Source organism: Somniosus microcephalus, chromosome 30 (assembly GCF_052327205.1).
Source record: "Somniosus microcephalus isolate GS21.2 chromosome 30, FLI_Smic_1.0, whole genome shotgun sequence".
Classification (NCBI taxonomy): Eukaryota; Metazoa; Chordata; class Chondrichthyes; order Squaliformes; family Somniosidae; genus Somniosus; species Somniosus microcephalus.
The window spans coordinates 1,367,666-1,395,517 of record NC_141016.1 but is presented as its reverse complement, the minus strand read 5'-3'; the positions used below and the strand labels follow the sequence as shown (position 1 = coordinate 1,395,517).

Sequence of the window (27,852 nt, the reverse complement as noted above, 5' to 3'; positions counted from 1 at the left end):
CCCACAAGTGACCAGATTTACTGAATTTCGTTTCACAATTCGCCACGGTGGACTCAGGAGCTCAGGTGTTGAGAGCCCAGGGCCGTCAACTCTGGTTGGAGGCATGCTGGGAAGTCTCATCACACGAGGTAACGGCAGCGTCGCGAGCAGCACCAACCAGAGGGTTGGTAGAACGCAGGGTGGCATTGCCGTGGCAATTCAAACACCGGCCAGACCAAACAGCCTCCAGGAATGTTCCAAAATATGGAGAAGGTGACAACAATCTGATTCACTGCTCAATATCTGTTTTCCCCCGGGTTGCTCACAGCAGCATGCCGGAGATTCCAGAACATTCCGGGAATGTTGGACTACCCCTACCACAGTAGCATACCCACAATCCTGGTTTCAGGAAGTCATGCCCACTACATGATGTAGGCGAGATGCTGCGCAACAAGAATATTTTAAATATGGGTGAACGCTGTCCAAGGTGTTGGCCGACCGAGAAGAGAGTTAGGAACAAATAAGCGGTAACAGCATGCACTCACCGATACAGTCCTTGTTAAAGTAGAGTGAGACAATGACTGGAGGGATGGTGAAGAAATCCACAATGGAGTTGAGCTCGACCCAGAACCGAAGCTTATCGTCAGCTGCGAGGTACTGTCACACAAAGAGAAGCAGGTGAGCATCGGGTCTGGATCTCCTCCCGACTCCCAGCCAGGAATCGCTTGATAGTGATCGGGAGCAGGAGTAGAGGTTGATCCCCACCCCACCTACCCCACCCCACCCACCCTACTCCACCCTACCCCACCCCACGCACCCTACCCCACCCCACCCCACCCCACGCTACCCCACCCTACCACACCCCACCCTACTCCACCCTACCCCACCCCACCCCACCCACCCTACCCCACCCACCCTAGCCCACCCCACCCACCCTACTCCACCCCACCCCACCCCACCCACCCTACCCCACCCCACCCACCCTACTCCACCCCACCCCACCCACCCTACTCCACCCCACCCCACCCCACCCCACCCACCCTATCCCACCCCACCCACCCTACTCCACCCTACCCCACCCCACCCACCCTACTCCACCCCACCCCACCCACCCTACTCCACCCCACCCCACCCTACTCCACCCCACCCCACCCACCCTACTCCACCCTATCCCACCCCACCCACCCGACTTCACCCTACCCCACCCCACCCACCCTACTCCACCCCACCCCACCCACCCTACTCCACCCTACCCCACCCCACTCCACCCCACCCCACCCACCCTACTCCACCCTACCCCACCCCACCCACCCTACTCCACCCTACCCCACCCCACCCACCCTACTCCACCCCACCCCACCCCACCCTACCACACCCCACCCTACCCCACCCCACCCCACGCTACCCCACCCCACCCCACGCTACCCCACCCTACCACACCCCACCCTACTCCACCCTACCCCACCCCACCCCTCCCACCCTACTCCACCCCACCCCACCCCACCCTACCCCACCCACCCTACTCCACCCCACCCCACCCACCCTACTCCAACCTACCCCACCCCACCCCACCCTACTCCAACCTACCCCACCCCACCCCACCCCACCCACCCGACTCCACCCCACCCCACCCCACGCTACCCCACCCTACCCCACCCCACCCCACCCCACGCTACCTCACCCCACCCCACCCACCCTACCCCACCCCACCCTACTCCACCCCATGCTACTCCACCCACCCTACTCCACCCCACCCCACCCCACGCTACCCCACCCTACCCCACCCCACCCCACCCCACGCTACCCCACCCCACCCCACCCACCCTACCCCACCCCACCCTACTCCACCCACCCTACCCCACCCCACCCCACCCCACGCTACCTCACCCCACCCCACCCACCCTACCCCACCCCACCCTACTCCACCCACCCTACCCCACCCCACCCTACTCCACCCCATGCTACTCCACCCACCCTACTCCACCCCACCCCACGCTACCCCACCCTACCCCACCCCACCCCACCCCACGCTACCCCACCCCACCCCACCCACCCTACCCCACCCTACTCCACCCCATGCTACTCCACCCTACCACCCCACCCCACCTACCCTACTCCACCCCACGCTACTCCACCCTACCCCACCCCACCCACGTTACTCCCACCCCACCTACCCCACCCCACCCACGTTACTCCCACCCCACCCCACCTACCCCACCCCACCCACCCCACCCACCCTGTTAAGTCTGTGTGTTCTAGTTGTAATTACTAACACAGACTACAAGATTAAAGTTCAACAGGTCTTTTTTACTGGTTGGAGGTCAGGACTATACTAAATACAATATTACTACACAGTGCTTATATACCGGTGGTCACCACCGGTATTACGTATACAGCAGCCAGAGAAAGTAATACATCTCTTAAGGTGGAACAGGCTTAAGTTCTCTTAAGGTGGAACAGGTTACATACACCACAATCCTCCCTTTTTAGCTTAACAGTCATATCCCCATTTAACATAACATAATAACATATAACTTCAGGTATAAACAGTTCAAAGGTTCAGTCTCTCAGGAGGCCTTCTGATTCGGTTTGGATAACGCCTTTCAGTGGTCTCTGATTCCTGTTGCTGAGGTGACTCCTCTAGTTGGTCTCCCATGCATTGGGTGTTATCATCATCAGGTACATTCCCTGCCGAGGTAGATGCTTCAGGTTCATTAACGTCTTCCACAGTTGTCTCTGTCGCAACCATGGGTTCGACCCTTGCTCTCGATTCTACCAGTTGATCCGCATGACGCCTTATCACATTGTTACCAATATCTACTGTGTACATCAGAGGTCCTTGTCTGGCCCGAATTGTTCCGGACTGCCATTTTTCGTTTCCATAGCCCCTTGCCAACACTGGTTGTCCTACGTCGAAACTTCGAGTGGTCTTGTTATTAATATGCCGGAACTGTTTGTTTTCCACTTCCCTCCGCACATTTGGTTTTAACAAGTCCAACCTGGACCGCAACCTCCTGTTATAAAACATCATGGCAGGACTTTGGTTAGTCACTGCATGAGCGGCGTTTCGATATGCCATTAGGAAATTGTCCACCTTGTGCTGTAGCGGAATCTGATCATCGTTCATGGCCTTTATTGCCTTTTTGAATGTTTGGACAAATCTCTCGGCCAACCCATTTGTCGCCGGATGATATGGGGCAGAGGTATAATGTTTCACCCCATTCTTCTTTAAGAATTTTTGGAATTCTTCCGACACGAACTGTGGTCCGTTGTCCGAACATATCTGTTCTGGCAATCCGTTCCTTGCGAATATTGTTCTTAACACCGCAATTGTCTTTTCTGAAGTAGTGGTATTCATCTTGATCACTTCTGGCCATTTGGAATGTGCGTCCACCGCAATTAGGAACATGGAGTCCATGAATGGACCAGCAAAGTCAATATGTACGCGTTGCCATGGGGCTGAAGGCCATTCCCATGGGTGTAGTGGTGCGATCGGAGGTGCATTTTGCACTTTTTGGCACCCAGCGCAGCGCAGCTTTTTGTCAACTCCTCTATCTGTTGGTCAATACCCGGCCACCATACATAAGCCCTAGCAAGACTTTTCATCTTAACTCCCCCCAGATGACCTTCATGCAGTTCTTTTAGAACTCTTTCCCTTAACTTGGGAGGAATAATCACTCTTGTCCCGTACATCAAAGTACCATGGCAGACGGACAGCTGGTCTCGCCTTGCCGAGAATGCCGGTAACAGAGGATCACCACGTGTTGGCCATCCTTTCACTGTCACCTCGTAGACTCTGGACAGTGTCGGGTCGTTCCTGTTTTCTCTTTCAATACTTGCATTGGTGACTGGTAAACACTCGATGATGGTCGAATGAAATAACTCAACAGGGTCAACTTTCGTCGTTTCTTCTTCTTCAGGTAGTGGCAGGCGCGACAGCCCATCAGCATTGCCATGCTGCTTCATACCTTTGAATTCTATTTGATATTGATGTGCCCCTAGGAAAAGGGACCATCTCTGGAGACGCTGTGTTGTCATCACTGAAACGCCCTTCTTAGGGTTAAAAATGGATACCAATGGCTGATGGTCTGTCAGAAGTGTGAATTTTTGGCCCTGTAGGTAATGATTAAACTTCTTCACTCCCCATACAAGGCTGAGAGCCTCCCTATCGATCTGCACATAGTTGCGCTCAGCGGAGGTCAATGATCTGGATGCAAACGCGACTGGCCTTTCCGTGCCATTTGGCAACTTGTGTGAGAGTACTGCCCCAATACCATATGGAAAAGCATCACAAGCCAACCGAATAGGCAGTGTCGGGTTGAAGTGAGCCAACACTTCCTCTGAGGTGGTCAATTCTTTGCTTTTGCGAAATGCCTTCTTACAGTTTTCGCTCCATTCCCATGGTACCCCCTTCTGTAAAAGAGCGTTTAGCGGGTGCAGTACCGTGGATAGATTTGGTAGAAATTTATGGTAATAGTTAATCAATCCTAGAAATGACCTCAACTGAGAGACATTATCCGGAGCAGGAGCCTTTACAACTGCCTCTATCTTGTCAGGAGACTTATGAAGCCCCTCCCGGTCAATGACATGACCACAGTACGAGATCCGCTTCTGGAAGAACTCACATTTCTGCCGATTAACTCTAAGTCCATACTCTTTCAGTCTGTTGAGCACCAGTTCCAAGTTTGCGAGGTGTTCTTCATCACCATCACCTGTAATCAGAATATCGTCCAGGTAACATTGTGTGCCTGGAATTCCCTGTAATACCTGCTCCATGGCCCTCTGCCAAATTGCTGGAGCCGATGCCACTCCAAAAACCAGCCTATTGTACCGGTACAAACCTCGATGCGTGTTGATCGTGAGGTATTGGCGTGACTCTTCTTCAACCTCCATCTGCAAGTACACCTGCGCCAGGTCTATCTTGGTGAAGTGTTTCCCACCAGACAACGAAGCAAAAATATCCTCAATCCGCGGAAGCGGATACTGCACCGTGTGAAGCACCGGATTAATGGTGATTTTGAAATCTCCACAGATGCGAACCTTCCCTGGTTCTCCTGGCTTGTTGCTCGAAGGACGTTTCATAACGGGAACAATGGGCGTAGCCCACTCACTCCAATCTACCTTAGACAGTACACCTGAACGTTCTAGCGCTTCCAGTTCCGCTTCTACAGTAGGTTGTATTGCATAGGACAATCGTTTAGGTTTGACATCTGTTTCCCCGGAATCTACCGTTAGTGCCTTCAAGGAGTGCCAGTCCATATTCATTTTCCTAATCCACTCCCGTCCCAGTAGTGGTGGACCTCCTTCAGGTAGCACATATAAGTCCATTACTTGGCTTTCTTCGCCCTTGTGGACCACTTTTACCTCTATCTTTCCAATGGGGTACACTCTTTGCCCCGTGTATGTTTTCAATATAATCTCCGTATCCCGTAGGGGAATATGTTGGAATAACCTTTTGTAATCTTTCTTATTCATGACCGTCAATGCCGATCCAGTGTCCAATTCCATCTTTACTTGGACTCCTGCTATCTGAAGGGTGACCCAAATTGTCTGGAGATCTGCATCCTTACCAACGTTGTGTACTCTTAAGCTACCCAGTTCATTACTGCTAGCGTCTGAATCTGACTTTTGTTCGGTCGAACTGTTCTTTGTCACCTTGTGTACCTTTATGTATTTTCCTTGCGGTGACTTTTTGTTGCTGGTCTTCTTTCCTGACCGGCATACTTTAGCTATGTGGCCAAGCCTGCCACACATTCTGCATTCTTGGTTTTTAAACCAACACTGGTTCTGATCGTGCGTTGTCTTTCCACAACGATAACATTTTACAGTACTCAAACCCAATTTATTTGTACTGAGTTCCAGTGACCGTAGCTGCATTACTGCCGTGCCTCTCGCTGCGGCTTCGTGTGCTGCTGCCATAGTGACCGCTTTCTCAAGCGTCAGCTCATTCTCCTCGAGCAGTCGCTTTTGTGTATCTTCTTTTAATAAACCACACACAAATTTATCTCGTAGCGCCTCTGTCAGTCTCGTTCCAAACTGACAGTACTTTGCTAGCTTACGTAATTCCATTAAATATTCAGCATTGCTTTCATCCTTCAGCTGCCTTCTGCTGTAAAATTTAAATCGTTCCGCTAGCATCAGCGGCGTGGGGTTTAGATGATTTTTCAGGACAGTAACAATCTCCTCGAACGTCTTATCCGCCGGTTCATCTGGTGATAAAAGGTATTTCAATTGCCCGTATGTCTTCGCACCCATTAAGTTTAATAATGTTAGTGCTTTCTCTTCATCTGGGATTTTATTTGCTTTACAATAATTTTGTATGCGTTCTACATACATGGCCCAATCTTCGATGTCGCTATCAAAGGTATTAATGTTCCCATGTTTAGGCATCGTTGCAATTTAATTTATTTTTATTTTTATCCAAGATGGCAGCTTCCCGCTCTTGTCTTCGTCCTCCGCCTACAAAATGGCGGTTTTCCCGCGCTTGGCGGTCTTCACCCGTCCCCCGACGCTGTCTCCGCTTCACCGCGGCTCTTGCGCCTTCAGTTGCCCCAGACGCTGCGCCTTTTTAGCCCGAATGCGGCCCGGCCCTTATCACCAGCCGCGATCAATGTCCCCGCGCTGCGCCTTTCGGCCTGAATGCGGCCCGGCCCTTATCTCCGGTCGCGATCGATCTCACCGCCCTTATTCCTCCGTCTTCCCTCCCCGTCTGTACAGCCAACGCGGCCGACTTTCTGGTCGCGTCGCTGCCCGGCTTACCCACCACCGAGGTAGAAAGAAGATAGCTGACAGCCGCTGATGGAGGCTTCGAGTTCAGGATGTCTTCTGCACTCTGGTTTCTCGATGTCTGCCGCGCGACGTGTCTTCCAGCAGGGTGATGAGGGTGGAAGCCTCTCTTCGACGTCCGTTCTGTGGACGAAGCCGCCGTGGATATAAACTGCCGCAGGGTAAGAATCGGACTCATCGCCACTGTTAAGTCTGTGTGTTCTAGTTGTAATTACTAACACAGACTACAAGATTAAAGTTCAACAGGTCTTTACTGGTTGGAGGTCAGGACTATACTAAATACAATATTACTACACAGTGCTTATATACCGGTGGTCACCACCGGTATTACGTATACAGCAGCCAGAGAAAGTAGTACATCTCTTAATGTGGAACAGGCTTAAGTTCTCTTAAGGTGGAACAGGTTACATACACCACACACCCTACCCCACCCCACCACACCCCACCCCACCACACCCCACCCTACTCCACCCCACCCCACCCACCTTACTCCACCCCACCCCTCCCCACCCCATCCACCTTACACCACCCCACCCCACCCCTCCCCACCCCACCCACCTTACTCCACCCCACCACACCCCTCCCCACCCCACCCACGTTACTCCCATCCCACCCCACCCACGTTACTCACACCCCACGCTACCCCACCCAACGTTACCCTACCCTACCCCACCCCACCCCACGTTACTCCCACCCTACCCCACCCCACATTACTCCCACCCCACCCCACCCCACCCCACGCAACCCCACCCCACCCCACTCCAAGCTACCCACGCTACCCCACCCCACCCCACCCCGCCCCACGCTACCCCCAGATCTCGGAGGGATGTAGGGCTGGAGAATGTTACAGAGATAGGGAGGGAGAGAGGGCCGGCCATGGAGGGATTTGAGCACAAGGCTGAGAATTTTAAAATCGAGGCGTTGGTGCACCTCGAATAGTAGTCTAGATTTTTGTGCTCAAGTCTCTGGAGTGGGGCTTGAACCCACAGCCTTCTGACTCCATGGCGCGAGTACAATGAAACAAAAGAAAGGCAAACTACTTACACGCAGTCCAAAGTAAAACAGAAAGAATGCGTTAAACCCCAGATCAACTGACTGTAGCGTGCCCAAAACCACCTTGGTGCTTTCATTATACCTGTAGAAATGGAAGAACAAATCAAAATCTCTTCTGACCCACTGGATCCGCTCCAAATTCTGTCCTCCCCAGAATCCCACCCACCTGCCCACCTAAGGAGGAGAATTCTCCCCTCTTCCCACCAGCAATGCCAGCTGAAAATGGATGAGCATTTCCCTTTACAAAGGGTCACCAGGCCACCAGCCCTGCTCTTGCTGGACCCCACCATGTGTCAACAGCACTATCTCAGTTCCTCTCTCATTAAATACTTACTCTATTGATGTTACAAAGTAGATGAAGAGGGAACCAAAGCTCAGTAAGAACACCAACACCACCTATCAAAAAGAGACATCTGTCACATAACATTAGCATACATATTGGACTGGGTGGATGGGATGTTGGACTGGGTGAGCGTGATGTCGCACTGGGTGAGTGTGATGTCGCACTGGGTGAGTATGATGTCGCACTGGGTGAGTGTGATGTTGGGCTGGGTGAATGTGATGTCGGGCTGGGTGAGTGTGATGTCGGACTGGGTGAGTGTGATGTCGGACTGGGTGAGTGTGATGTCGGACTGGGTGAGTGTGATGTCGGACTGGGTGAGTATGATGTCGGACTGGGTGAGTGTGATGTCGAGATGGGTGAGTGGGAAGTAGGGCTGGGTGAGTATGATGTCGCGCTGGGTGAGTGTGATGTCGGGCTGGGTGAGTGTGATGTCGGGCTGGGTGAGTGTGATGTCGGACTGGGTGAGTGTGATGTCGGACTGGGTGAATGTGATGTCGGGCTGGGTGAGTGTGATGTCGGGCTGGGTGAGTGTGATGTCGGACTGGGTGAGTGTGATGTCGGACAGGGTGAGTGTGATGTCGGACAGGGTGAGTGTGATGTCGGACTGGGTGAGTGTGATGTCGGGCTGGGTGAGTGTGATGTCGGGCTGGGTGAGTGTGATGTCGGACTGGGTGAGTGTGATGTCGGGCTGGGTGAGTGTGATGTCGGACTGGGTGAGTGTGATGTCGGACTGGGTGAGTGTGATGTCGGACTGGGTGAGTGTGATGTCGGACTGGGTGAGTGTGATGTCGGACTGGGTGAGTGTGATGTCGGACAGGGTGAGTGTGATGTCGGACAGGGTGAGTGTGATGTCGGACTGGGTGAGTGTGATGTCGGGCTGGGTGAGTGTGATGTCGGACTGGGTGAGTGTGATGTCGGACAGGGTGAGTGTGATGTCGGACAGGGTGAGTGTGATGTCGGACTGGGTGAGTGTGATGTCGGGCTGGGTGAGTGTGATGTGGGACTGGGTGAGTGTGATGTGGGACTGGGTGAGTGTGATGTAGGACTGGGTGAGTGTGATGTTGGGCTGGGTGAGTGTGATGTTGGACTGGGTGAGTGTGATGTTGGGCTGGGTGGGTGTGATGTCGGGCTGGGTGAGTGTGATGTCGGGCTGGGTGAGTGTGATGTCGGACTGGGTGAGTGTGATGTCGGACAGGGTGAGTGTGATGTCGGACAGGGTGAGTGTGATGTCGGACTGGGTGAGTGTGATGTCGGGCTGGGTGAGTGTGATGTCGGGCTGGGTGAGTGTGATGTCGGACTGGGTGAGTGTGATGTTGGGCTGGGTGAGTGTGATGTTGGACTGGGTGAGTGTGATGTCGGACTGGGTGAGTGTGATGTCGGACTGGGTGAGTGTGATGTCGGACTGGGTGAGTGTGATGTCGGACTGGGTGAGTGTGATGTCGGACAGGGTGAGTGTGATGTCGGACAGGGTGAGTGTGATGTCGGACTGGGTGAGTGTGATGTCGGGCTGGGTGAGTGTGATGTCGGACTGGGTGAGTGTGATGTCGGACAGGGTGAGTGTGATGTCGGACAGGGTGAGTGTGATGTCGGACTGGGTGAGTGTGATGTCGGGCTGGGTGAGTGTGATGTGGGACTGGGTGAGTGTGATGTGGGACTGGGTGAGTGTGATGTGGGACTGGGTGAGTGTGATGTTGGGCTGGGTGAGTGTGATGTTGGACTGGGTGAGTGTGATGTTGGGCTGGGTGGGTGTGATGTTGGACTGGGTGAGTGTGATGTTGGGCTGGGTGAGTGTGATGTTGGACTGGGTGAGTGTGATGTTGGACTGGGTGAGTGTGATGTTGGGCTGGGTGAGTGTGATGTTGGACTGGGTGAGTGTGATGTCGGGCTGGGTGAGTGTGATGTCGGACTGGCTGAGTGTGATGTTGGACTGGGTGAGTGTGATGTTGGGCTGGGTGAGTGTGATGTCGGACTGGGTGAGTGTGATGTTGGGCTGGGTGAGTGTGATGTCGGACTGGGTGAGTGTGATGTCGGACTGGGTGAGTGTGATGTTGGGCTGGGTGAGTGTGATGTCGGACTGGGTGAGTGTGATGTGGGACTGGGTGAGTGTGATGTTGGACTGGGTGAGTGTGATGTTGGGCTGGGTGAGTGTGATGTCGGACTGGGTGAGTGTGATGTCGGACTGGGTGAGTGTGATGTTGGGCTGGGTGAGTGTGATGTCGGACTGGGTGAGTGTGATGTTGGACTGGGAGAGTGTGATGTTGGGCTGGGTGAGTGTGATGTCGGACTGGGTGAGTGTGATGTCGGACTGGGTGAGTGTGATGTTGGACTGGGAGAGTGTGATGTTGGGCTGGGTGAGTGTGATGTCGGACTGGGTGAGTGTGATGTTGGGCTGGGTGAGTGTGATGTTGGACTGGGAGAGTGTGATGTTGGGCTGGGTGAGTGTGATGTCGGGCTGGGTGAGTGTGATGTTGGACTGGGAGAGTGTGATGTTGGGCTGGGTGAGTGTGATGTCGGGCTGGGTGAGTGTGATGTCGGACTGGGTGAGTGTGATGTTGGACTGGGAGAGTGTGATGTTGGGCTGGGTGAGTGTGATGTCGGACTGGGTGAGTGTGATGTTGGGCTGGGTGAGTGTGATGTCGGACTGGGTGAGTGTGATGTCGGACTCGGTGAGTGTGATGTGGGACTGGGTGAGTGTGATGTTGGGCTGGGTGAGTGTGATGTCGGGCTGGGTGAGTGTGATGTTGGGCTGGGTGAGTGTGATGTTGGGCTGGGTGAGTGTGATGTGGGACTGGGTGAGTGTGATGTCGGACTGGGTGAGTGTGATGTCGGACTGGGTGAGTGTGATGTCGGACTGGGTGAGTGTGATGTTGGGCTGGGTGGGTGTGATGTTGGACTGGGTGAGTGTGATGTTGGGCTGGGTGAGTGTGATGTTGGACTGGGTGAGTGTGATGTTGGACTGGGTGAGTGTGATGTTGGGCTGGGTGAGTGTGATGTTGGACTGGGTGAGTGTGATGTCGGGCTGGGTGAGTGTGATGTCGGACTGGCTGAGTGTGATGTTGGACTGGGTGAGTGTGATGTTGGGCTGGGTGAGTGTGATGTCGGACTGGGTGAGTGTGATGTTGGGCTGGGTGAGTGTGATGTCGGACTGGGTGAGTGTGATGTCGGACTGGGTGAGTGTGATGTTGGGCTGGGTGAGTGTGATGTCGGACTGGGTGAGTGTGATGTGGGACTGGGTGAGTGTGATGTTGGACTGGGTGAGTGTGATGTTGGGCTGGGTGAGTGTGATGTCGGACTGGGTGAGTGTGATGTCGGACTGGGTGAGTGTGATGTTGGGCTGGGTGAGTGTGATGTCGGACTGGGTGAGTGTGATGTTGGACTGGGAGAGTGTGATGTTGGGCTGGGTGAGTGTGATGTCGGACTGGGTGAGTGTGATGTCGGACTGGGTGAGTGTGATGTTGGACTGGGAGAGTGTGATGTTGGGCTGGGTGAGTGTGATGTCGGACTGGGTGAGTGTGATGTTGGGCTGGGTGAGTGTGATGTTGGACTGGGAGAGTGTGATGTTGGGCTGGGTGAGTGTGATGTCGGGCTGGGTGAGTGTGATGTTGGACTGGGAGAGTGTGATGTTGGGCTGGGTGAGTGTGATGTCGGGCTGGGTGAGTGTGATGTCGGACTGGGTGAGTGTGATGTTGGACTGGGAGAGTGTGATGTTGGGCTGGGTGAGTGTGATGTCGGACTGGGTGAGTGTGATGTTGGGCTGGGTGAGTGTGATGTCGGACTGGGTGAGTGTGATGTCGGACTGGGTGAGTGTGATGTGGGATTGGGTGAGTGTGATGTTGGGCTGGGTGAGTGTGATGTCGGGCTGGGTGAGTGTGATGTTGGGCTGGGTGAGTGTGATGTCGGACTGGCTGAGTGTGATGTTGGACAGGGTGAGTGTGATGTTGGGCTGGGTGAGTGTGATGTGGGACTGGGTGAGTGTGATGTCGGACTGGGTGAGTGTGATGTCGGACTGGGTGAGTGTGATGTCGGACTGGGTGAGTGTGATGTCGGGCTGGGTGAGTGTGATGTCGAGATGGGTGAGTGGGAAGTAGGGCTGGGTGAGTGTGATGTCGCACTGGGTGAGTGTGATGTTGGGCTGGGTGAGTGGGATGTCGAGATGGGTGAGTGGGAAGTAGGGCTGGGTGAGTGTGATGTCGCACTGGGCGAGTGTGATGTAGGGCTGGGTGAGTGTGATGTTGGACTGGGTGAGTGTGATGTTGGGCTGGGTGGGTGTGATGTTGGACTGGGTGAGTGTGATGTCGGGCTGGGTGAGTGTGATGTCGGACTGGGTGAGTGTGATGTCGGACTGGGTGAGTGTGATGTCGCACTGGGTGAGTGTGATGTCGCACTGGGTGAGTGTGATGTCGGGCTGGGTGAGTGTGATGTTGGAGTGGGTGAGTGTGATGTTGGGCCGGGTGGGTGGGATGTTGGACTGGGTGAGTGTGATGTCGGGCTGGGTGAGTGTGATGTCGGACTGGGTGAGTGTGATGTCGCACTGGGTGAGTGTGATGTCGCACTGGGTGAGTGTGATGTCGCACTGGGTGAGCGTGATGTCGCACTGGGTGAGTGTGATGTCGCACTGGGTGAGTGTGATGTCGGACTGGGTGAGTGTGATGTCGGGCTGGGTGAGTGTGATGTCGGGCTGGGTGGGTGTGATGTCGGACTGGGTAAGTGTGATGTCGAACTGGGTGAGTGTGATGTCGGACTGGGCGAGTGTGATGTTGGGCTGGGTGAGTGTGATGTTGGGCTGGGTGAGTGTGATGTTGGGCTGGGTGAGTGTGATGTTGGGCTGGGTGGGTGTGATGTTGGACTGGGTGAGTGTGATGTTGGACTGGGTGAGTGTGATGTTGGACTGGGTGAGTGTGATGTTGGGCTGGGTGAGTGTGATGTTGGGCTGGGTGAGTGTGATGTTGGGCTGGGTGAGTGTGATGTTGGGCTGGGTGGGTGTGATGTTGGACTGGGTGAGTGTGATGTTGGACTGGGTGAGTGTGATGTTGGACTGTGTGAGTGTGATGTTGGACTGGGTGAGTGTGATGTTGGACTGGGTGAGTGTGATGTTGGACTGGGTGGGTGGGATTTTGGGCTGGGTGGGTGGGATGTTGCACTGGGTGAGTGTGATGTTGGGCTGGGTGGGTGTGATGTTGGACTGGGTGAGTGTGATGTTGGACTGGGTGAGTGTGATGTTGGACTGGGTGAGTGTGATGTTGGGCTGGGTGAGTGTGATGTTGGGCTGGGTGAGTGTGATGTTGGGCTGGGTGAGTGTGATGTTGGGCTGGGTGGGTGTGATGTTGGACTGGGTGAGTGTGATGTTGGACTGGGTGAGTGTGATGTTGGACTGTGTGAGTGTGATGTTGGACTGGGTGAGTGTGATGTTGGACTGGGTGAGTGTGATGTTGGGCTGGGTGGGTGGGATGTTGGACTAGGTGGGTGGGATGTCGGGATGAGTGAGTGGGAAGTAGGGCTGGGTATATTGAGTTTGAGAGTGATGCAGTTAAGTCCGCAACTAGGGTCTTAAATTTAAACAAAAACAAAGCCAATTACGTAGGTATGAGGGGAGAGTTGGCTAAGGTAGATTGGGAAATTATATTCAAAGATATGACGGTAGATAAGCAGTGGCAAACATTTAAAAGAAATAATTCATAATCCCTGAGAGTAAACTCACAAGAAATATAAAAACAGATTGTAAGAACTTCTACAAGTTTGCCTTTTGAAAATCCAAATATACTACTTCCACTGATTCCCCCTTATCTACCCTGTTAGATACACCCTCAAAAACACTGATAGATTTGTCAAATAATGATTCCCCTTTCATAAAACCGTGTTGACTCTATTAGGAAAGAATAAGTTCTTGAGAAACTAATGGGATTAAAAGCCGACAAATCCCCTGGACCTGATGGCTGTAAAAGCTTTTATAGAAATGTGAAGAGAAAAAGATTGGTGAAGTCAAGCGTAGTTCCCTTGCAGCCAGAATCAGGGGAATTTATAATGGGGAACAAAGAAATGGCAGACCAATTAAATACATACTTTGGTTCTGTCTTCACAAAGGGAGGACACAAATAACCTCCCAGAGATGTCGGGGAACATAGGGTCTGATGAAAGGAGGGAACTAAACGAAATCAGTATTTGTAGGGAAATGGTGTTAGGGAAATTGACGGGATTGAAGGCCGATAAATCCCCAGGGCCTGATAATCTACATCCTAGGGTACTTAAGGAAGTGGCCCTAGAAATCGTAGATGCATTGCTGATCATCTTCCAAAATTCGATAAACTCTGGAACAGTTCCCATGGATTGGAGGGTAGCTAATGTTACCCCACTATTCAAAAAAGGTGGTAGAGAGAAAACGGGGAATTATAGACCGGTAAGCCTGACATCGGTAGTGGGGAAAATGCTAGAGTCCATTATAAAAGATGTAATAGCAGAGCACTTGGAAAACAGTGAAAGGATCGGACAAAGTCAACATGGATTTACAAAAGGTAAATCGTGCTTGACTAATCTACTGGAATTTTTTGAGGATGTATCTGGTAAAATAGATAAGGGAGAACCAGTGGATGTGGTGTATTTGGACTTTCAGAAGGCTTTCGATAAGGTCCCGCATAAGAGATTAGCGTGTAAAGTTAAGGCACATGGGATTGGGGGCAAGGTATTGACTTGGATAGAGAACAGGTTGGCAGACAGAAAGCAAAGAGTTGAAATAAACGGGTCTTTTTCCGAGTGGCAGGCAGTGACTAGTGGGGTACCACAGGGATCAGTCCTAGGACCCCAGCTATTCACTATATATATTAATGATCTAGACGAGGGAACTAGATGTAATATCTCCAAGTTTGCAGACGACACAAAGCTGGGTGGGCGTGTGTGCTGTGAGGAGGATACTGAGAAACTCCAGTATGATTTGGACAGGTTGGGTGATTGGGCAGAAACATGGCAGATGCAATATAACGTGGATAAATGCGAGGTTATCCACTTTGGTAGCAAAAACAGGAAGGCAGATTATTATCTGAATGGCAATAGATTGGGAGAAGGGGAAGTGCAACGAGACCTGGGTGTCCTTGTGCACCAGTCGCTGAAGGTAAGCATGCAGGTGCAGCAGGCGGTTAAGAAGGCAAATGGTATGTTGGCCTTCGTAGCGAGAGGGTTCGAGTACAGGAACAAGGATGTCTTGCTGCAGTTGTACAGGGCCTTGGTGAGACCACATCTTGAGTATTGTGTGCAGTTTTGGTCGCCTTATCTGAGGAAGGATGTTCTTGCCATGGAGGGAGTGCAGCGAAGATTCACCAGGCTGATACCTGGGATGGCAGGAATGACGTATGAGGAGAGATTGTGTCGATTGGGCTTATACTCACTGGAGTTTAGAAGAATGAGAGGGGATCTCATTGAAACTTATAAAATTCTAACAGGACTAGACAGACTAGATGCAGGAAGGATGTTCCCGATGGTCGGGGAGTCCAGAACCAGGGGTCACAGTCTAAGGATAAGGGGTAAGCCATTTAGGACAGAGATGAGGAGGAATTTCTTCACCCAGAGAGTGATGAACCTGTGGAATTCTCTACCACACAAGGCAGTAGAGGCCAATTCATTAAATATATTCAAGAAGGAGTTAGATATATTTCTTAAGGCTAAAGGGATCAAGGGGTATGGGGAGAAGGCAGAGACAGGGTACTGAATTTGGATGATTAGCCATGATCTCATTGAATGGCAGAGCAGGCTCGAGGGGCCGAATGGCCTCCTCCTGCTCCTATCTTCTATGTTTCTAAATCCTAGGGTTTTAAAAAGAGGTGGCTGCAGCAATAGTGAATGCATCAGTTGTGATCTTCCAAAATTCTCTAGATTCTAGGATGGTCCCCGTGGACTGGGATGTATTCAGGAAAGGAGGGAGAGAGCTCAGTTGGCCTGACATTAGTAGTAGGGAAAATGCTAGAATACATTATTAAGGATGTGGTAACAGGGCACTTAGAAAATCATAATAGGATTGGGCAGAGTCAACATGGATTTATGAAAGGGAAATCGTGTTTGACAAATCAATTAGAGTTTTTAAATCTAAAACTAGGAGTCATAGTCTCAAGATAAGGGGTCGGCCATTTAGGACTAAGTTAAAGAAAAATTTCTTCACTCAGAGGGTGGTGAATCTTTGGAATTCTCTGCCTCAGAGGGCTGTGGATGCTCAGCCGTTGAGTATATTCAAGGCTGAGATCAACAGATTTTAGACACTAAGGGAATCAAGGGATATGGAGATTGGGCAGGAAAGTGATGTAGAAGATCGGCCATGATCTTATTGAATGGCGGAGCAGGCTCGAGAGGTCGAATGGCCCACTCCTGCTCCTAATTCTTATGTTCTTAAGTCTCCCAGCCCAGCAAGTCCTTCATTATTCTTTGTCAGGCCTATACTACTGTGTTGGGTTGGCAACTTTGAAGAAGTGTTACAAAATGGACAAACTATTGTCACTCAGAGGGACCTGTCCTCTTTGACCGGATATGAAACATGGGACCTTCAGGGTGAGGGGTGATTATTGTCACCTCAACCCCAATATCCAAATTGGATATTTTTTTTCTCTTTTATTTTTGGACTGATTTTTCGAACCCTCTTTTGCTCCTTTCCTCAAAGCCTAGTTGGGGTAAATGTCACAACGAGTGGCTACAGGGCATTTGACCACAGAGGGCGTTGCGCCCCATCCTGAGCACATCCTTGGGCAATAACCATGGCGTTAAATGATCCAGCCAGTCACTGGATAGTCATCAGGAGGGTGGTTCTCTGGTCACTGATGTGCTCCTTCGCCCAGAGTCTCTGCTGGCTTTCCACACAAGCTATGTCTTTAGTAAGCCCTTGTTCTAAGTGTAGGTGTCTCTGGTGTGACCTTTCACTCTTGTTACTCACCAGCACTTGGCCAATCAGAGACTGAGCTGATATCATTCGTTGTGCCCATTCCTGGACTGCGATCATCAAACTGACGGACTTTATTTTCGACGTCTCTGTGGCATCCAGTTTTTCAAGCTCCTAAGACACATTTAGCATCGACAGTTAGGTGAAAGGGGACTCCGTACCATCCAGACACAAACAGCTGTTGTGGGTTTCCTGGCACTGAGCCCCACTGGGGAGTGGTGTGGTGGTTTGGGAGCTACACGCTGTTTACTGTGGGCTCCACCATCCCCCACATGACGAGTGCCTCATCTCGGCCCAGCTACTTTGGACAACCAGGGACATCCCGATAAGGGGAGGCTCGGATCGCCAACTCTGATTGGCCATATTCCTGGAGGTGCCACCACAAGACCGCCTACCTCCAAGCGCCCCCCCCTCCCCCGCTCACTTCCGCCATTGGTCGGCCAACACGTCCATTCCCGCTGTGCCCCCAATTCCCACGGTCCATCGTAAAGCAAACAGACTCCTCGTTATCCAATTCGATGATTCTTGACTTGCGTGTCTGATATTTTTATAACTATTAAACAAAAATGTTCAAAAAATTTTTTTTTTTAATGATTTCTTTAACAGCCCGATGATATTTCTCCCGGGATTACTCGTAGAGTGTCCCGGAGATTAGCCTTCAATTCCTGGAGACTCCAGGCCAATCCTGGAGTGTTGACAATCCATGGGGTGGGGCATTTAGGAGGAGTGGGTGGGGGTAAGAGATCATCTCTATTTGTTCTCCCAGTGTCCTGGCTGACATTTTCCCCTAACCAACACCACCGAAACAGACTATCATTCATCTCATTTACTATTCGTGGGAACTTGCTGTGCGCAAATTGGTTGCCATGTTTTCTGTGGGGAATCCTGAGGCGTTATATAAAACCACGTTCATTAACCTTCACGACAAGATTAAAATGCAAAAGGACACACTGGTGGCCCAGCTCAGGCTGTGTAAATTTGTTAAACTCTCTTATCCCTGCCTTTCTCTTCCTAGTCTCGCTCTGTTTCTGTCTATCTCTCTTTCTCTGTTTCTCTATCTATGTATCTATCCGTCTCTCTCTCTCTGTCTCTTTCTCCCTCCATCCATCTCTCTCTCTCTCCATCTCTCTCTCTCCGTCTCTCTCTCTCTCTCCATCCGTCCCTCTCTCTCTCTCTCTGTCTCTGTCTCTCTCTCTCTCTGTCTCTCTCTCTCTGTCTCTCTCTCCATCTCTCTCTCTTCGTCTCTCTCTCCGTCTCTCTCTCCGTCTCTCTCTCTCCCCCGTCTGTCTCTCTTGCTCTGTCTCTCTCTCTGTCTCTCTCTCCATCTCTCTCCCTCTCCCTGTCTCTCTCTCTCCGTCTCTCTCTCTCTCTCCGTCTCTCTTTCTCCCCGTCTCTCTCTCTCTCCCCGTCCGTCTCTCTCTCCCCGTCCGTCTCTCTCTCTGGCTCTCCATTTTAAAGGTACAGTCCTTGCTGTATACAGCGGGTGTGTTGGTGCTGATGTGATTTGTCTGCAAGAGTCAGTGGACCAGCTGATTGAAGCTGCCAGGACTCTCCACCAGCCGCTCATACTGTCAGCAAGTACAGGAGGCCGTGGGAAAGTGGAGACTTTGCGCAGCGTCAAACACCTCACTGGAATTAAAATGGACGAATTAAAAGAGATATGAGTTCCTCAGGGCAGTGTCCTAGGCCCAACCATCTTCAGCTGCTTCATCAATGACCTTCCCTCTGTAATGTATATACCTTTAAGGGGGGAACTATGTTTTACAGATCATGTATACTGCAGTACCGGCAGTGACCACACCTGTATATAGCACTGAGTGGTAATCTGTACAGATCAGTTCCAGTGTGAGCCACGTTGAGTAAGCACCTGTTGTACCGTTCTCCGCAGTCTGTGTCTTATTATACACAGACACAACATTGACGACGAGGCAAGTTCGAACCTACCTGCAACTCTGCATCACCTCCCGGGGATTCGTTCCTGGAGATCAGTGGATTGGAGGTCAGGGCCAGAGACTCGGGCGTCGACCACGGGCAACCGCCCAGTCATCCAGCAGAGACTCGAGAATTGCGGGGGAGGCTGTCGAGAGCCAGGCTTGGCTTTCCAGTCGAGGTGGTCCAGCGAAACGGGCTGGCAACAGGTAGTGCGCAGACCCTTCCCGGACAGCGGCGGGCTAGAGCCCGACCGAGCGGCACAGCAAAGGGCTGAGCAGCGTCGATGGGGGAGGGAGAGAGACGGCAGAGCGCACAGGGTGCAGCCGGTGTTCAGGGGCTGAGCAGCGTCGAAGAGAGGGAGAGAGAGACGCGCAGAAACCCGCGAGGCGCCGCCATTGCCACGAGGACCGCCGAGAGCGGCGTTGGCAGCAGCGCAGGAGAAGCGCGGCAGCAGCGGGGGAGGAAGGAAAGCGCGGGAGACGCCATTTTAAGCCATTGGGAGACGCCATTTTAAACCACACCCAAAATGCCGAAGAGTGGCAGTATCACCGCGTTTGACAATGAAGTCGAAGATTGGACTACATATGTCGAACGAATAGAAGTATACTGCAAGGCAAATGAGGTGTCAGATGACAAGAAAGCGTCGGTATTGTTAAATTTAATGGGTGCAAAGACGTATGGTTTATTACGAAATCTAGTAACCCCAACGAAGCCAATGGAAAAGAGTTTTGAAGACATAGTAACGATACTAAAGGAACATTTAAACCCCACACTGCTGCTGATAGCAGAAAGATTCAAGTTTCACAAACGGAACCAGCATAAGGATGAAAGCAATGCTGATTATTTAACAGAACTGCGCAAACTATCGAAACACTGCCAGTTTGGAACGGGACTGGCAGATACCTTAAGGGACAAGTTTGTGTGTGGGCTTCAAAGTGAAGGAACCCAGAAACGGCTTTTATCTGAAAAGGACCTTACGCTGGAAAAGACTTTCAGCATTGCGGTATCATATGAAGCAGCAGCACGGGGTGCTGCAGAGATACAACAGAGACTGCAAGAATATGGCACAAACGAAATGTCATATGGAACAGAGAAGTGCTATCGCTGCGGCAGAACAACACACGACCAGAATGATTGCTGGTTCAAAGACAAAGTGTGCAGACAGTGTGGAAAAGTAGGACACATAGCACGAGTCTGCAGGTCGGGAAAGAAAACCAGCAATAAGAAACCTACCAAAGGAAAGTACAAGAAGGTACATAAGATGACGGAGAATAGTTCAGACGAACAAAAGAGTGATAACGACTCCGAAAGCAGGGAACTGAGTTGTCTGAAACTACATAATGTGATCACAACGGAGGATCACCGAACCATTTGGGTCACTCTCAAGTTAGCAGGAGTCCAGGTAAAGATGGAATTGGACACAGGATCAGCCCTAACATTCATAAACTGACGGGGCTACGAGCGGCTATTCTCACACATACCCTTGAGAGACACAAAAATTATTTTGAAGACGTACACGGGGCAAAAAGTCTACCCCAAAGGAAAAATAAGGGTGACCGTTATATATAATGGTAAGGAAACACCAAAACTAGACCTGTATGTATTGCAAGATGGAGGACCACCATTACTGGGACGTGAATGGATCCGGAAAATACAACTGGATTGGCATTCCATACAGGCACTGACTGTGGCTGACAAAAAGGATGACGACGTCACACCTGGGCGACTGTCAAAGATCCTAACTGACGCGAAAGAAGTGTTCCAGCAAGGACTCGGAACACTAAAAGGCATGACAGCGATGATTAAAATTGAAGAAAACGCAAGCCCAAAATTTTTTAAGGCCAGACCGGTACCTTATGCGATCCGCCCAGCCATCGAAGCAGAGCTGGAGAGTCTGGAACGTTCAGCTGTACTGTCAAAGGTAGACTGGAGCGAGTGGGCTACACCCATCGTCCCTGTGATGAAAAAGTCGTTGAGCAGCACGCCTGGGGAACCAGGGAAGGTTCGCATCTGTGGGGACTTTAAGGTAACAGTGAACCCGTTCCTTCACACTGTACAATATCCACTTCCGCGGATTAAAGATATTTTCACCTCGCTATCTGGAGGGAAACGCTTCACTAAGATTGATCTGGCCCAGGCGTATCTGCAAATGGAGGTAGAAGAAGCATCAAAAAAATACCTCACCATCAACACCCATAAAGGTCTCTACCAATACAACCGGCTGGTATTCGGGGTAGCATCAGCTCCGGCTATTTGGCAGAAGGCAATAGAACAAGTCCTGCAAGGGATCCCAGGGACCCAGTGTTATTTGGACGATATCCTGGTCACGGGCGAAAATGACAGTTATCACCTTGCCAACCTGGAGCAGGTGCTCACTAGATTGCAGGAATATGAGCTCCGAGCTAACCGCCCCAAATGCGAGTTTTTTAGAAAACAGATCTCGTATTGTGGCCACGTTATCGATAAAGAGGGGTTACATAAGTCCCCAGAGAAGATTGAGGCAGTAGTCAAGGCTCCAGCACCGGAAAATGTGTCACAACTGAGGTCGTTCCTCGGGCTGGTAAACTACTACCATAAGTTCTTGCCAAATTTGTCTACAATACTACACCCACTGAACACCCTACTGCAAACTGGGGTGCCATGGAAGTGGAATGACGAATGTAGACGAGCTTTCCAGAAGAGCAAAACACTAATCACATCGAAAGAGGTATTGGCCCATTACAACCCAGCATTACCAATTCGGTTGGCATGTGATGCGTCACCCTACGGCATTGGAGCGGTGCTGTCGCACAAATTCTCGGACGGCTCAGAGAGGCCAATAGCCTTTGCGTCACGATCACTAACCTCAGCCGAGCGTAACTACGCCCAGATTGACAGGGAGGCCCTCAGCCTAGTGTGGGGAGTGAAAAAGTTCAATCACTATCTGCACGGGCAGAAAATCACCTTGCTGACTGATCACCAGCCTCTTGTCTCCATTTTTAATCCGAAGAAGGGCGTTCCGGTGATGACTGCACAACGACTACAAAGATGGTCACTTTTTCTAGGGGCGCACCACTATGAGATTGAATATAAGGGCACGAAACAGCATGGAAATGCTGATGGGCTATCACGCCTGCCACTGCCTACTGCGGAGGAAGCACCAGCAGTGGATCCTGTCGAAATATTCCATTTGACTATAGTTGAATACCTACCGGTAACTAACGCTTGTATCGAAAAGGAAACCCGAAATGACCCGACACTGTCTTGGGTCTATGATTTGACGGTGAAGGGATGGCCAGCACATGGCGACTCACTGTTGCCAGCATTCTCGACAAGGAGAGAACAGCTGTCAGTGTGCCGGGGGACCTTGATGTGTGGATCCCAAGTGGTAATTCCACCCAAGTTAAGGGATAGAGTGCTCAATGAGCTTCATGAGGGTCATCTGGGAGGGGTAAAAATGAAAAGCATAGCCAGGGCTTATGTGTGGTGGCCGGAATCGATAAACAAATCGAGGACCTGACCAAGAGCTGCTCAGGATGCCAGAAAGTCCAAAATGCACCACCACAGGCCCCTCTACACCCATGGGAGTGGCCCTCATCTCCATGGCAACGGGTGCATATTGATTTTGCTGGTCCATTCATGGACTCAATGTTTTTAATAGCCGTGGATGTGCACTCGAAATGGCCTGAGGTCATCAAAATGTCCTCCACCACCACGGAGACAACTATTGCAGTCCTACGGACCACTTTTGCCAGGAATGGCTTGCCAGAACAGATTTGCTCCGACAACGGACCACAGTTTGTGTCCGAAGAGTTCCGGAGGTTCTTGAAAAAGAATGGGGTAAGGCATTACACATCCGCCCCGTATCATCCAGCCACAAATGGATTGGCTGAGAGGTTCGTACAAACCTTTAAGAAGGCAATAAAGGCTATGTACAATGACAACATTCCGCTGCAGCACAAGGTGGACAATTTCCTGTTTGCCTACCGGAATGCGACACATGCAGTCACCAACCAGGCCCCAGCCATGATGTTCTTTAACCGAAGGTTAAGATCTCGCCTGGATTTGCTCAGACCAAACGTACGAAGAGATGTTGAGAGTAAGCAATTCCAGCACATCCATGAGAAGCCAACAAGGAGCTTCAATGTAGGGCAACCAGTCTTGGCCCGCGACTACCGAACAGAAAAATGGCAGCCAGGAACGATATGCACACGGCAGGGCCCACTAATGTACACAGTGGACGTTGGGGAGAGCATCGTGAGACGCCATGCTGACCAGATCCTAGAGTCACAGGAACAAGTCAACCCCATGCCTCGCCCATACGTACCTGGTGATGAACCCGATGTACAGGTCGCATCTACCCCAGAAACAGTAGCATCGGAAGCTGATGAACCAACCGACGACAGGGGGCCAGAATCGCCTCCACACCAAGAGCAAGACACTCGGGAAAGGCGCTATCCAGAAAGGATCAGGAAGCCTCCCCAAAGACTGAATATATAAATAGACTATTTTCAGCTAATGTTGCATGTTAAAAGTGTTAATTGTAATTAGTTTGATATTTAATTGTTAAATGAGTGTTATGGTACTGTTAATCTAAAAGGGGAGGAATTGTAATGTATATACCTTTATAAGGGGGGAACTATGTTTTACAGCTCATGTATACTGCAGTACCAGCAGTGACCACACCTGTATATAACACTGAGTAGTAATCTGTACAGATCAGTTGCAGTGTGAGCCACATTGAGTAAACACCTGTTGTACCGTTCTCCGCAGTCTGTGTCTTATTATACACAGACACAACACCCTCCAACATAAGGTCAGAAATGGGGATGTTCGCTGATGACTGCACAGTGTTCAGTGCCATTCACAACTCCTCAGATAATGAAGCAGTCCATGCCCACATACAACAAGACCTGGACAATGTTCAGGCTTGGGCTGGTAAGTGGCAGGTAACATTCGCGCTAGAGAAGTGCCAGGCAATGATTATCTCCAACAAGCAAGAGTCTAACCACCTCCCCTTGACATTCAACGGTATTACCATCGCCGAATCCCCCACCATCAACATCCTGGGGGTCACCATTGACCAGAAACTTAACTGGACCAGTCACATAAATACTGTGGCAACAAGAGCAGGTCAGAGGCTGGGTATTCTGCGGCGAGTGTCTCACCTCCTGACTCCCCAAAGCCTTTCCACCATCTACAAGGCACAAGTCAGGAGTGTGATGGAATACTCTCCACTTGCCTGGATGAGTGCAGCTCCAACAACACTCAATAAGCTCGACAGCATCCAGGACAAAGCAGCCCACTTGATTGGCACCCCATTGACCACCTTAAACATTCACTCCCTCCACCACCGGTGCACCGTGGCTGCAGTGTGTACCATCTACAAGATGCACTGCAGCAACTCACCAAGGCTTCTTCGGCAGCACATCCCAAACCCGCGACCTCTTCCACCTAGAAGGACAAGGGCAGCAGGCACATGGGAACACCACCATCTCCAAGTTTCCCTCCAAGACATCATCCTGACTTGGAAATATATCGCCGTTCCTTCATCATCGCTGGGTCAAAATCCTGGAACTCCCTCCCTAACAGCACTGTGGGAGCACTTCCACTGCAGCGGTTCAAGAAGGCGGCTCACCACCACCTACTCAAGGGCAACTAGACATGGGCAATAAATGCTGGCCTTGCCAGCGATGCCCACATCCCATGAACGAATAAAATAAAACATTTATACTGAGGCAGGCTTGTTAATAGAGTTATTACACCATCGCAAACACCTTTGCAGTACAGCGGCACTACTGAAAGACCCGAGATAGGCGCAAGTGTAACATTATCAGCACCGCCTTTGTAATTGAGTCCAGTGGAACTGGTGAGCAACATTCGCGCTGCAATGTGTGACTCAGGCTGTGGCTCAGTGGGCGGCACTTTCACTTCTGAGTCAGAAGGTCGTGGGTTCAAGTCTCACTCCAGAGACTTGTACTCCATTATCTAGGCTGACACTCCCAGTGCCGTACTGAGAGCGCGCCGCACTGTCGGAGGAGCAGTACTGAGGGAGAGCCGCACTGTTGGAGGGGCAGTACTGAGGAAGCACTGCACTGTCAGAGGGTCAGTACTGAGGGAGCTCAGCACTGTCGGAGGGGCCGTACTGAGGAAGCGCTGCACTGTCGGAGGAGCAGTACTGAGGGAGCGCCGCACTGTCAGAGGGGCAGTACTGAGGGAGCACTGCACTGTCGGAGGGTCAGTACTGAGGGAGCGCCGCACTGTCGGAGGGGCAGTACTGAGGGAGCGCCGCACTGTCAGAGGGGCAGTATTGAGGGCGCGCCGCACTGTCGGAGGGGCAGTACTGAGGGAGAGCCGCACTGTTGGAGGGGCAGTACTGAGGGAGCGCTGCACTGTCGGAGGGGCTGTACTGAGGGAGCACAGCACTGTCGGCGGGGCAGTACTGAGGGAGTGCAGCACTGTCGGAGGGGGCAGTACTGAGGGAGCGCAGCACTGTCAGAGGGGCAGTACTGAGGGAGCGCCGCACTGTCGGAGGTGCAGTACTGAGGGAGCGCCACACTGTCGGAGGGGCAGTACTGAGGGAGCGCCGCACTGTCGGAGGGGCAGTACTGAGGGAGCGCCGCACTGTCGGAGGGGCAGTACTGAGGGAGTGCTGCACTGTCGGAGGTGCAGTACTGAGGGAGCGCCGCACTGTCGGAGGGGCAGTACTGAGGGAGTGCCGCACTGTCAGAGGGGCAGTACTGAGGGAGCGCTGCACTGTCGGAGGTGCAGTACTGAGGGAGCGCCACACTGTCGGAGGGGGCAGTACTGAGGGAGCGCTGCACTGTCAGAGGGGCAGTACTGAGGGAGCGCAGCACTGTCAGAGGGGGCAGTACTGAGGGAGCCCTGCAGTGTCAGAGGGGCAGTACTGAGGGAGCGCCGCACTGTCAGAGGGGCAGTACTGAGGGAGTGCTGCACTGTCGGAGGGGCAGTAGTGAGGGAGCGCCGCACTGTCAGAGGGGCAGTACTAATAGAATGTCGGAGGTGCCGTCTTTTGGATGAGACATTAAACGGAGGCCCCGTCTGTCCTCTCAGGTGGATGTAAAAGATCCCGCGGGCACTATTTCGAAGAAGCGCAGGGGAGTTCTCCCCGGTGTCCTGGGGCTAATATTTATCCCTCAACCAACATCACTAACAAGCAGATTGCCTGGTCATTATCACATTGCTGTTTGCGGGAGCTTGCTGTGCGCAAATGGGCTGCTGCATGTCCCACATTACAACAGTGACTACACTTCAAAAAGTACTTCATTGGCTGTAAAGCGCTTTGGGACGTCCTGAGGTCGTGAAAGGCGCTATAGAAATGCAAGATCCTTTTCTTTCTCGGCGCTGAGTGTGGCTGGTGGATGTGGTGGGACTGTACCTCTGATGTCAAGCCTTTGGTTACATGCTCCAGGACAAGGTGGCTGATCTTGTGCTTTCCTGTGATCGTGATTTCGTGAGTCTGTAACATGCTCTTCCTCCTCATCCACTGGTTCAAAGGGAAAGAAAGGGAGAAATTAGTCCAAAGTGGAATGCTGTGGCTTGGCGAGGCATTTCAGGGTACAGTGTTTGAACCTCGCCCAACTTACAATTGACATCTATTTTTTGACATGTTTGGACACAACCATTTCCTCCCGGCAGTCTCGCCTCGGAATCAAGTTCCACTCCAGGGACTCGGCACGTAACCTACACTTCAAAAGTACTTCATTGGCCGTGAAGCTTTTTGGGATGTCCTGAGATCTCCCCCTCTCAGAACCATGATAGGTTTCCCCTTGTCCTCAACATCCACCAGACCAATCTACACATTCAACAGGACATCTTCTGCCACCTATAGCGTGAGCCCACCACCAAACACTTTTCCCCTCCACATGCCCTTTTTCTTGTTTCTCTTCCTCTCCCCTCTCATGCTCTCTCTCCAACCTCATCTTATCCATGAGACCAACCTCCTGTTCCCTTGACCCCATTGGCCCTGGAGCAGAGATCGCATCATATAGAAGGTAAGTGTCTTCCTACACGTGGTCCATGTGATCTCCTGAGCTGATTTCTATCGGCTGAGGGGTTTGAAGAGGAATTTTCCGGGGTATTTTTTCTCTTGTTGGCCCGTTGTTTGCCTCCCAGGAGATTACATGGCTGCGGCGCGGGGAGAAGGGGGTAATGTCTCATCATGATAGTGCGGCCATCATAGTGTGTGAGACAGGCTCGATGGACTAGCTAATCTTTACCTGCCCGTCAATTTTCTATGATCGTATTTCCACTAAACTGCTGATCACCCAACTTCCCTTTCTGCCTCCATGGCAACTGATGTTAAAGATGGTTCCACCTCTTCAGGTATAGTTCCCTCCCTTTGAAAACCATGATCAGTCTCCTTCTCAAAAAGCCACCCTCAATCCCTCTCTACTACCACCCTATCTCCAACCTCCCTTCCCTTTCCAAATTACTTGAACGTGTTGTCATCTCTGTAATCCATGCCCACCTTTCCCACAGCTCCATGATTGAATTTCGCATCAGGTTTGTGTCCCTGCCATAGCACAGAAATGACCCTGATCAAAGTCAGAAACAACGTCCATGGTGCACCAGCCATCTTCATCATCCTCAACCACTCTGCAGCCATGTGCATGGTTGACCACATCATCCTCCTCCAACGCCTCTCCTCTTTTGTCCAGCTCTGTGGGACTGCCCTCGCTTACTTCCACTCTCATCTATCGGGTCATCACCAAATCATCTCTTGCAATGTCAATCCTGCACTGAAAGTCCCAAGGACCTATCCTTGGCCTCCTCCTCTTCCTCATCTACATGTTGCCCCTTGCTGACATCATCTGGAGATATGGGATCAGGTTCCACATGTATGCTG

General features: G+C 51.6%; 1 protein-coding gene across 1 annotated transcript in view; it reads right to left on the bottom strand.

The window, feature by feature from the left end:
- LOC147097851 (calcium-activated potassium channel subunit alpha-1-like) overlaps positions 1-27,618 on the bottom strand; it is a 154,474-nt gene extending 126,856 nt beyond the window's left edge. Inside the window, exons 1-6 of the mRNA XM_085970789.1 lie at positions 27,475-27,618; positions 26,383-26,490; positions 17,067-17,186; positions 8,153-8,214; positions 7,810-7,900; positions 525-636 (exon numbers count right to left, since the gene is read on the bottom strand). Of these exons, the coding sequence (XP_085826915.1) occupies positions 525-636; positions 7,810-7,900; positions 8,153-8,214; positions 17,067-17,186; positions 26,383-26,490; positions 27,475-27,618 (637 nt within the window). The remainder of the gene's footprint in view (positions 1-524; positions 637-7,809; positions 7,901-8,152; positions 8,215-17,066; positions 17,187-26,382; positions 26,491-27,474) is intronic.
- Positions 27,619-27,852: the final 234 nt, after the last annotated feature.